Source organism: Apium graveolens, chromosome 11, assembly GCF_009905375.1.
Source record: "Apium graveolens cultivar Ventura chromosome 11, ASM990537v1, whole genome shotgun sequence".
NCBI classification, from domain to species: Eukaryota; Viridiplantae; Streptophyta; class Magnoliopsida; order Apiales; family Apiaceae; genus Apium; species Apium graveolens.
In genome coordinates this window covers 8,120,559-8,132,182 of record NC_133657.1, presented here as the reverse complement: position 1 = coordinate 8,132,182, position 11,624 = coordinate 8,120,559, and the positions used below count along the sequence as shown (strand labels likewise).

The 11,624-nt window shown below is 32.5% G+C and overlaps 1 protein-coding gene across 5 annotated transcripts; it reads right to left on the bottom strand.

Annotated features, from left to right (window-relative positions):
• Positions 1-369: 369 nt before the first annotated feature.
• LOC141696972 (splicing factor U2af large subunit B-like) lies at positions 370-6,854 on the bottom strand. 5 transcript variants are annotated; one of them, XM_074501137.1, is made up of 13 exons: positions 6,621-6,851; positions 5,783-6,126; positions 5,568-5,699; positions 4,390-4,475; positions 3,725-3,795; positions 3,599-3,646; positions 3,423-3,482; positions 2,498-2,558; positions 2,298-2,410; positions 1,394-1,840; positions 1,163-1,301; positions 819-886; positions 370-713 (listed from the first exon to the last, which is right to left on the bottom strand). In XM_074501137.1, the coding sequence occupies exons 1-13, from the start codon at positions 6,732-6,734 to the stop codon at positions 576-578; spliced, it is 1,821 nt and encodes a 606-aa protein (XP_074357238.1). In that variant the 5' UTR covers positions 6,735-6,851; the 3' UTR covers positions 370-575. The 5 variants fall into 5 exon arrangements, 4 of the variants coding, with proteins under 4 accessions (XP_074357238.1, XP_074357242.1, XP_074357241.1 ...); XR_012564558.1 differs by having other exon boundaries at positions 633-713; positions 819-1,056; positions 6,621-6,854; XM_074501141.1 differs by lacking the exons at positions 5,568-5,699; positions 5,783-6,126; positions 6,621-6,851 and adding an exon at positions 3,993-4,119 and having other exon boundaries at positions 4,390-4,459.
• Positions 6,855-11,624: the final 4,770 nt, after the last annotated feature.

The window sequence follows — 11,624 nt, the reverse complement described above, 5'->3', positions numbered from 1 at the left end:
TTAGTAGCCGAATAAAGAAAGTCGACACATGCACGGCTAATTGTACTTTTTTCATGTATTTTGGGGCTCTGGACATCTGCAGCGCCGTATTTTAATGTTATTTTAATTAATAAAGATTTATATACACTATATAGATACAAATAGTTGTTAAAAATGTGTTATGACCCTCCAGCCCTCGCAACTGTTAACGTTCTGTAAAGTTCTTAACGACAGATGTGTGGATCTTCCAAAATGTATGCAAAAAGTGCAATTAGCCATGCATATGTCTGACTTTATTATTTCTGCCACCAAAATTAGAAAGTAAAATAATTCAGGCACCCAAATTGAAAATGTCTACATAAATTTATCACATTAATTCCACACCACACATAACATAAGAACTAAAATCCATTAAACAATCAATTATCACTATGCCAAGTCGCCAACCACAGTTAAGACTTCGATCATCCAGAAATCCAGCAAAGTAAATAAATATTAAAATTTAAATAGCATAATACTAAATACTACAGTATATTTTACTAGTCCTGCAAACTAAAATAACATCTTACTAAGGCAGAGGCCAGAAAAAACACTAACTAGCCATCATACTCCTGTTGCTGGAATTTGTTCTCAGGGTAAAAAACAGCAACAACTTGATTCCCACCAAACTTTCTTCCATTCAATCCAGCCCGAGCTTTTGCCGCACCTTCAGCATCAACATACTCCAGGAACACCTGAAAGAGAACTTTAATTAGCTTTTGTAAAATATAAAGGGGGCAAAGCAATATATATATATATATATCTCAGTTACCAATAAATAACTATGGTGTTGGACTAACCTTGCCGACCCCTGGGGATGGTTCACCATTGGGATTTGGGCGCGGAATAACTACATTTTGCAAATCACCTGCAGGAAGTATAAGCAAACAAGATACAATGTCAAGATCCCTAACACACAAGATATACCCAAAAAGTAAAAGGGAAAATGAGTATGTCAATGAATATAAGGTTAGAAGTCATCTGTCGTCTGTATGTAAGTAGTGGATTGATCATATATAGCAGAATGTAGGGACTACACTGTAAAACAGAAAGATTTGCCACAGAGACAATCAATGCACATAATGATCATATAGAACTTGATATATATCATATAACTAAAGGGAATGTATTGCTTAAGCTTTACCAAATTTTCCACATTCTGTTCTCATATCTTCCAGTATGTCCTCAAAGTCCTCATCATCTCTGAGCTCATCCTCAGTAACCACTTGAGTTAAGCATAGAACCTTGCTAGGAGCGACCGAAGTAGGTTGTAACATGAGCCTCTGAATATTCAAACCAACACAAAGAGAAGATTAAGGTTTTTTTACATAGATTAAAAAAACAAAACTGAAGGAATCCACCAAAAATTTGTTACCTGCAAAGCAATTTGTTGTTGTGCATGCAATAATACACTTTCTTGCTCAGGTTTAGCCTGTGTGGTACCCTGATTAGCACGCCTAACTGTAAGAGTTTTATCGCCCATTTTAATCCCATTCAGGGCGGCACAAGCAATATCTGTAACAGAAAGATCCTGGTAGACACAGAATGCATAACCCTTCGAGTTTCCAGTTTCTCTGTCCTTCACCAAATCAAAACCGCGAAGAGGTCCAAAAGATTCTAAAAGCTCCCTAATCTGTGCCTCGGTGAAATAATACGGAAGTCCACCAACAAAAATACGATCAGGACCCTCAAGCCCGCCTGCTGAACCAGGGGTTAATCCAACAGCACCAAGATTTAGATTAGGATTAGGCTGGCTTGGACCAAGAGTAGCAGCCAGCGAGGGGTTGTAATCACTAGGTCTCCTAACCTTCACAGGTGCTCCCTGGTTATAAAATCAAAGTCAGCTTTGGATAGTTCATTTTATAAAAGACAATCAAAACATCTACCACTATTCTTTAACAACTTGTCGAAATATATCCAGCATCTGAGCATCACAGATGAGATATATATTTCTTACTACAATGTCACTACATTCTTTTTACTTAAAATGTGGCATCTGATCTGTGCACACCTCCCATAGGCTGAGAATTTTTTTGAATAATGGTAAAAAAGGGTCCAATGTTGGTAGCCAACCCAGGTGCGACATGTAGAAAATTGTAGTATCCTTTGCAGTAAAGGTACTATTTTTACTCAAAGATAACAGATATATAAATTGCCATGATAGGAAAAGAAAATCCACTACTCGTAATAACAAGAAGTCAATGCATACCATCAACCAAATTTTAGAAAAATATAAGTATACTACACCTAAAAATGAGAGAAATTAATTACTGAAATACCTCAAAGATAATGCCATCTAATGCCATTGCATTACTCGCCTCCTCGACAGATCTCATTTCCACAAAAGCGAACTTCTTTTCATGGTTTATATAAACATTAACAACAGCATCGCCTGACCATAACAACAGCAGCAGAGATTAAAACTTAAGCAAACTAAAGTTTAAATTAAAAATAAAAATAACAAATACCCCCTACTAACCTGGACCAGCTGTGTTTCCTCCAATTGCAGACATAACATGACTGAAGAAGGTAGCCACCGACTGAAAAAAGCAAAAGCATTAAGCAAATTTACATTTTACACTTTCACTACGATGTTAGAAGCCATAATATCACTGCTCCCTGAACATACTAATAGCTTTAGTGCTTGAAACCGTGAACAGTCAACTACCAGTGATACCAGTAAAAATAACATAACCAATGTAAACATAGCCAGTATGAAGCCAACAAATCTAAAAAATACAGAAATTTCATATGTAACAAGATCAAAAGAAAATAATGTGGGTGTTTTGATAAACTATTTACTAACTTATTTGGACAGAAAGCTCATCTCAGCTTATGGCGACTGTTTGGCTGATGAAATGAAACGGGCTTATTACTAACAATACGTTAATAAGTATAATGCAGGGAGACTTGTACCTTCTTCAAAAAATTAGATTCAACTTATTATATTCATGCTCCGATTATTGTAGTTTCATTTTTAAACACATTTGTTATAAATTTGTTTATTAAATATCTTAATGCACCTTGCTATTTTTCGTTACGAGAAAAAAAAAAAATCAATTAGCATGTGTTAAATTTTCGGAGCCCTCATACCTTTCTGCAATTATTCTTTATTTTTTATATTTTTTGTTTATAAATTATGTCTTTTTAATTTTATATTAATGTATTAAAATTATTATATTAAATTTTTTTTTTTTTTTAAAAGAACTATAACTTATAAAGTTATGATTTACCAAACAAATCAGTAACTTATAAGTAAAATTATCCGAACACCTAAATAACTATAAGTAATAATTTACTTATCACTTATACGACCCTTATCCACTTTAAGATATCAGTTACTTTTTTTAAGGTACCACAAACGTGCCCATTATGTAAGATGACTGCAAAATGAGGTAGGATACCTGTTCATTTGCAGTCGGCGAAAGCCCGCCAACATATACCCGCCGAGCATGTCTAGTAGCCTGTTCAAGACAAAGCAATGTAAAGAAACACTCAAAATGGTACTTACTGAAGCAATAGTGCAATTATATAATTATAACATAGATCAGTATATCTTTCCAAATCCTTCCATGCTAACCTGCTGAGTCATTGCCTGAACTGGCATAGCAGCAGGAAGTGCTCCAAACTGCACATACAAAATTGAAATTACAATCCAAAGCATTCAATAAGATCCTATGAGCAATACTTTATACTGATAATTTACCTGTCCTGGTGTCATAGGAAACATGTTTGGTAACATTCCCGGAATGGCCGGGTTGGTCCCAATAATCTGGCCTGTAAAGTGCTAAGAGTTAGTAGTCATTCGAGCATATTCTTTAACATTCTTCAACTCAATTTGTTGAACACAACTGACACAAATAACCAACCTTTCATATCAATTATTAATCAATTTTTAATATCTTACTGCCAAAGCCTTTTTATGAAGAAAATACATCATATTCAAGTACTAGAAGAAATATTCGTAAAACTACCAAAACAAGCAATTCTCGGTTGAAGACGATCCATCAAACCAGAGCACTGATTCTCCCTTGTGCATATAAGCTATAGAAGTCAGCTCACCCCCATTGCACAGAGGGGCCAGTAGCCCAATTTTGCCTTCTTAAATAAGACAAGACAAAGAACAAACAAAACAAACACCAAAACACAAGACAAACCAAAATTCTCTCAGTTTCATAATTATTTCACTAAGAAAGAAATGAAAGATATATCTCTATGGATGGATGGCCTTAACACTGCACATGCAAATGAAAGAACCGAGTATGCTTACCAAATAACACCATGAACTGAATGGATTTTCCACACTAGAACATAGAAAGGAAAAAAACTGTTATTAAAGTAAACGGTAACTATACATAAGAAGAAGTGTACCTGTAGCGGCAGCAGCAGCTGTAACAGCAGCATTAGCTAACATTGCAGGACCAGGTGGTGCCATATCAAATCCACTAACCCGTTTGCTGCAAAACATCCAACAGAAAACATCGTTTAGAAGTAATTACTCATTCTATAAAAAAAATCTGAAACGAAGGTAACAATAGAAATTGATTATAAAGATAAACACTAATCTTCATCTAATCCAACTACCAACAAAAATTAATAATACAAAATTACGAATTCTAGAGCATACAACTGGAGATAATTGTATAACGATACGCATGATTCTCAATACAGCCAAAGGAAATCCCGATCCAACACCATCAACAAGGTGTCTAATAAATTTGATGCATGATACTGTGTCGTAGAGCCAAAAGATAGTTTCGCAATTTATAAGACCAGTAATAAAGTAATACTAGCAAGTAGCAACACTAAATGGTAATTACAGATGTCAAACATTCATTACATGCTAAACACGATAGGATATGCGAACATAAGAAGTTTAGCCTTCTTGTTGATGCTAAAAAAGGAGCCAACGCCAAGTGAAATACACAAAAAAAAAAATTGTTTGCTATTTAAATGACTAAAAATGTCAACAATACAACTGGTCATCTCAATTTCCCTCCTGCCACTAGAGCTCTTCCGCTACTAAGCTCAAAACTGCTCCCTCCATAAAATTGAAAAAAACTAAAAATATCTATATATCATTAAAAAGTATATTCAATTTTATTTAAAATCTACTTCTCAGATTTTTAAAATTATATATACATATTTTTTTTTAATTTTCAGTCAAAGTTGTTTTAAATTTGATCATTGAAAAGTAAAATGAGACACTTGAAATGGGACGGAAGGAGTTATATATAATGGCAAACATGGATTTGAGATGTCGTTGGGTCGATTTGATATGAGGATAATTATTTAACAATTTTCAGGAAAAAAATACATGGATAATACAAAAATAAGTGCCTTGCAACATGTAGAGGCAAGCTTCCTAACACAAGTTAGGTTAATATGAGGATTTATATTTCAATTTCCCTAAACTTGCTTATCTTATTCCAGTTAGAAACACGTGATAAGCTATAGGGAATCCAAGGCGCATAATTTTCAGAATGACCGCCTTAGTTCTAAAGCACTAATTGCAATATTTTAAAAAATCATTCTTAAGTCACAAAAACCTTTTTGAGCGTGAACGAGAGCGAGAACGAGAGCGCGATCTTGACTTGGATCTATGTTCAGATCGAGCCCTGGAGCGAGACTTGGACCTACGGCTATGCCTCTCTTCTCTATCCCTGTCATAATCCCTTCTCCTGCAAGAAAACAATGATTACTTATTAAAGACTATAAATGACAATTATCTATCGAAGTGATAAGAACACCCAAATTCAATTACCTGTGATAATCATCATCATCTTCATCTCTGCCTCTTCCACGGTCCCTTCTCTCACTCCGTTCCCTCTCCCTATGACGGTCTCGATCCTTATGGTGACGGTCTCTATCCCTTCCCCCGTCTCTATCCCTGTCTCGATCTCTATCCCTGCTTCGATCTCTATCCCTGCTTCGATCTCTATCCCTGCTTCTTCCGTCCCTATCCTTTTCTCTTTCCCTGCCCCTATCTCTCTCCTTATCCCTTTCCCTCTCCTTGTCTCTTTCCCTGTCCTTGTCCCTCCCCCTGTCTTTTTCCCTATCTCGATCCCTACTTCTAGAAGACTCCCTTTCATGATCTGGGGAATCACGCTGCAATTAACAATTCAGTTGCAAAGTTATAACAGTAATAGAACCAACAGAACTAAGCTAATCAAATATAAACATATCGAAAATAACAAGCCTAACGCAGAAAAAATAAAACACTCGTAACAACAAAAAACAAAAACTGTAATTCGAATTCGTAAACCATGTTCCTAGCTAGAACTCACATTATTAAAAAAACAGATTAAGTACTACAGTAGTCTACTACATGTAATTCATATATACAGAGCTGTGCACCGGAGAATATCGAGAGTTGAGTGCTAAAAACCGTTGTCATTTTAACAAGAGGCTATACATGTTAGCGCAACAGAAAAGCATATCAAAGTAACAAACTCCACAGTAAATTCAACTAGTAATTCAGAAGAGTAAATTCTAAAACAAACAGCATTAGAGTAAATAAGGTACATATAATTAAGCCCTAAATTAAACAAAAAAACACTTATAAATTAAAAAAATGGAGGATAATAATAAAATTAAAGTACCTGAGATTTGGAACCGTAATCGGGGACAGCATGATTGTTAACAACGTCTTTGAGATGTGGAGAAGAGGCGTTGTGTTCCAGATCTTCATCGTATCTAGCTTCGTAATCCGTCATCGTCGTTCAATTCTAGGGGCTGGCTTCTTCGACTTTGTGTTCCTCTATATTTTGTGTCTGTAATTGGAAATCTAGGGCTCATATAGTGATATATATAAATGGGCCTCACGCTTTTGTTTTCGGTTTCTCTTTAAAAACAAAATATTTTCAGATTTTTTCAACAAAATAACTGGGTTTTTATTTGAATTTTTTCGAAAATTTCGGATTTTATTCGGGTCGAAATAATTTTTTATTCAGACTCCTTGAGCTCAATAGTCTTAAATTTGGACGTTTCAGATTTCTGACTAGGCCGAATTTCACAAGACATAAGAGGCATATCTAAGTTCCGTAGTAGAAAGTGAATCGGATATTTTAACGAATTTGTATTTTTTTTTAAAAAAATCCTAATAGGTCACTAATTTTTTACTTTTTAAATATCTTTAATCCCATAGTGTTAAGAATGAAATATTGATTTCAATATCATTTTAAAAACTAGCTTAGTTTCATTGTAAAAAATTTATTAATGATTAATTATCATTTGAAAAATATACATTATTTTTTCTTGTTTTACTTTGCAAGCAAGTGCTTGCTGAGATGAGATAGGATAGACAGATGAGAGAGAAAATACTAAAAAATTAATTGATCAGTGAATTATGAGCAGTGGAAACAACTGTCATTTAATATACGATGTGAATGATTAAGACAGGTTGATAACAATATCATACTATAATTTTGGGGGATTATACTATCACTTTACTCTTAACATTAAGAATTTATATAAGTTACTAGTAACTTTAATTAGTAACTTTAATTAAGCAAATTAATTTCAAAAAAATTATTAGAGATCATTGTGGTTGTTAAAATAAAAAAGAGAATCCTTAACCTTTTTAATACTAATTGTTACTTCTTAAATTAGTTTAAATTACACTTAATTAGGATCCAGAATTCAGCCAATTAGTTTTAAAATATATTGTTAAAGATTATGATTGTTATAAATTATACACAAAATCCTTAACCTGTTCACATACTTATTGTAAGTATTTAAATTAGTTTAAATTATACTATAATTTTGGGAGATCATACTATCATTTTGCTCTTAACATTAAAAATTTATATAAGTTATTAGTAACTTTAATTAGTAACTTTAATTAAGCCAATTAGTTTCAAAAAATTTATTAAAGATCATTGTGGTTGTTAAAATAAAAAAGAGAATCCTAAGCCTTTTTAATATTAATTGTTACTTCTTAAATTAGTTTAAATTGCACTTAATTAGGATCGAGAACTAAGCCAATTAGTTTTAAAATATATTGTTGAAGATTATGATTGTTATAAATTATACACAAAATCCTTAGCCTGTTCACATACTTATTGTAAGTATTTAAATTAAAATTAGTTTAAATTAAAATTAATTAGTGACTTCAATTTAACATATTAGGAAGGAAGATATATTTTTAGTTATCACTATGATCATTATGATTATGATGGTGTAAATTATACACAAATTTCTTAGCATGATAATGTGCACACTACAACTTTATAACATTATCCTACTATAATTACTAACTTGAATTAAGCCAATTAGTTTCAAAATATATTTGAAGAGATCATTATCATTGCTAAATTTAAAAACAGAATCATAAGAATGTTCATACTATGAAAATTGATAACAAGATCATCCTATAATTTTGCTGTTAAGATTAATATATTTCAATTGAGATTTAGAATATGAGAGCAAGTATGAGATTTAGAATATGATGATTGCAAATTGATAGCAAGATCATCCTACAATTTTGATGTTAATAAGAAGAATTTTTATAAGAGCCTTGGAATTTGAGAGCAGATTATATTGATTTATTGATTATTGATTTATTGTCCAATAATTGTTAATTGATAATTGAATGTTCAAATCCTTTTTTTCAGTATAAATAGAGTATCCCATCTTCTCATTTTATGTACTTTGGGGTTTGGCTATATGTAATATCCCATATTTTCAGATATTATTATTATTACTTGGAATTGTTTATGTGATTTTTATGTGAATTTTGGTGAATTATCTGGTAATTGGAGTGATGTTTTGGATGTTTAGATGTGATATTATTTGAGTATTTTAATTTTTATGTGTTCAGAATAAAATTTAGATAATTGTGATATTTTTCTGGTAATTTTTGGACTGTTATATGATTTTATAATGATTTATGTATTTAGTAATTATTTTCTTAATAATTATAAAACGATTTTATAAAGTCGGGAATCGTTCAATCTCATCCGTTTTTACGTTTTTACAACCAGAAACTCTTCCAAAAACTCCTTCCTAACCTAATCTGGTAATTCCAGACATTTTCCGTGTTTTGACTTTTTCAATCCGGATTACGATTTGACCGTGCGCGGCCCAACGCAAGATTTTCGATACGATAATCATTTTGATAAATCAGTAAAACCCGTATTCTCGAGAGACGGGATATTTTTACATTAATTTCTTATATCGTGTTTTATGAAAAGCTCGGTTTTGATGATTATCCAATTCTGGTATTAAATTGTATCGTTTTATAGTTACTTAGCGACTAAGTAATCTATTTTTGGATCATTTTATAGCTACTTAGCGGCTAATCAACTAATTTAACGATCCAGAAAGAACCAATATTCCGTAAATATAAATAGCCTATTTATTATTTTCTTTATTTCGTTTATTCATTTGCAACCAGTAAAAATACCGTAAATACGGAGAAAACCCTAAAAAACCCGATACGTTCCTGATAATCAATCGTACAAACGAAGGCGTTATCGAACTCCGATTCGGGCGTGCAGCATATCAAATCAAAGCTCTCGAAATCTTCTTTCTTGAATCAATCATCAGTTTTTGCCCAGAAATCAAGGTAATTTTCTTATTTATTTATTTATATTCGAATTATTTGATAGTTAAATTATAAAAATTTGTTCTTGATGTTGTTGATGTGATTTGATGCTTCCATCATGTAGATAATATTTTTCTGGTCAATTTGGCATATTATACTTCAAAAATAGAGTTCAGTATCATATAGAAATTAAGGTTTGATTTTCTGAAAATTATTTGAATATGTGTTCTTGGAGTTCTTGAATAGTTCTGAGAATCAAACCCAAATTTGAGGGTGATACAGATCTCAGTTTTTGAAGTATGAGTAACCAAAATGTTCAGATTTTCATGCTCTTTCTGTTTATGCCATCAAATAATTCAAATGATAGGTAATTTGTTAATTTCTTAAATTAGGATTTATGTCGAAATTTGGGGGTTTATGATTTAGTGGTTTTTGATTGTTTGTGATGATATGGGTAGCTTTATCATGTTCAACACAGTCGATTTATGCATAAATTTGTATTGTTTTAGTTCGGGAAGTGTTAATACGAGTTCGTCGATTTTGGGTTAATGAACTTTTATTTTCTGGGATTATTGATGTTTGTTTGCTCGTATGATTGATTGTGTTAGATTATAGAGACCCTAAGCTTCGATTTCGTGTATGAATCGTTAAGTTTGGTTAAATATTAGTCGAGTAGTGTTCTCGACGGAAAAGCTTCGGTCGGATCGTTTTTTTTTTATCGGGATCGTCGTCTTTGATTTGTTTGCGGACTGTTATGGCCATACTTGAGATGCTGGGATTGCGAGCATCGATTTGGTGTAGAAAATGAGTTCGAATGGCTGCGTTTCAGCCGTGTTTCGGGCTGCCGGAGAGCCGCCGGACGACGGTGAAGTTCGCCGGTTTTTGGACCTGACCCCAGATCCCGGTCAACTTCCGGCCGAAGTCCGGTTATCCCCACCCCCTAGAACTGTCGTTTGATTCGTTAAAGGGGATGACCTGTTTGCAAAATTTATTTCTGCCATTTTCTATTTTATTTGTTAATTTCAAAAATCCTTTTTTTTTTAATTTCTGAAAATTCAGTTTTATTTTGAAAATCATTATTTTAATTCTGAAAAAATATTTTTATTCAAAAATAAATCCAAATTATTTAATTAATTTTAGTTGATAATTAATTATTTAATTAGTCAATTAATGTAAATATTAATTGATTAATTAATTTAATTAGTTATTAATTAATTTTAATTGATTATTTAATTAAATTTAATTATTTATTTTGATTTAAAAATTCTGAAAAATAGTTTCGAGCTTTAAAATATTATTTTAAATTATTTTCCAGGCTCGATAATTTTTATAAAATTATATTCGAGTGTTCGAGCCCTATTATTTAATTATAAAATGATTCGGAGACCCGTTTTAATTCCGAAAAATGTTCAAAAATTCATAATAAATAAACCGTTCGTCCGATTAATACGAAATGAATGCGTCTAGACTCAGAAAAATATTCTGCTTTCATTAAAAATACTTTCAAGACCCAAATTCTTTTGTTTCGAAAGGTCTCTTGTTTTACGAATCATTCTGAGTCAATTTTTGATCGATAAATCATATTTTTGACCCTATTTTAGTTTTAAACGTATCGAGTTGAACCTTTTGACGAACCGAGTCATATGTGATATGAATTATATGATACGTGAGTTATGTATTTACGTGTTATGTGAATTACGTGTGTATGTGGATCAAGAGTCCTGTGTTTGTCTGTTATATTTATGTGTGGGCTATCGTATGGGTAGACGATAGGCTTTTGACGCGCAGTTCGTCGAGTGATTATCGTTTAGGCGATTAAAGTTATATTTTCTAATTATAGATGCGGATCTCTCGAGTTGATCAGGACAAGATGTTGGATAAAGAATAAGATGGAATGGTATTGGGTAGCTGGCTTCTAGCAATCGCAGGAGCAGCATATCAGTAAAGTGTTGAAAGGAAGGACGATGATATTTTGAGACGGAATGTCAGAATAGATGCGTCTTTGCGAGTGTGACTAACTGCTAAAACCCAAAGGCAAGTATCCCTATCATCACTTATT

Bases quoted from the DNA above. Each gene is read 5' to 3' on its own strand.
- LOC141696972 (XM_074501137.1), bottom strand. From the start codon at position 6,734: ATGACGGATTACGAAGCTAGATACGATGAAGATCTGGAACACAACGCC. The intron at 1,841-2,297 runs GTATTTCAGTAA...TTTTATAACCAG, and splicing joins TAGATGGCATTATCTTTGAG to GGAGCACCTGTGAAGGTTAG. The intron at 714-818 runs GTTAGTCCAACA...GTTCTCTTTCAG, and splicing joins CATCCCCAGGGGTCGGCAAG to GTGTTCCTGGAGTATGTTGA.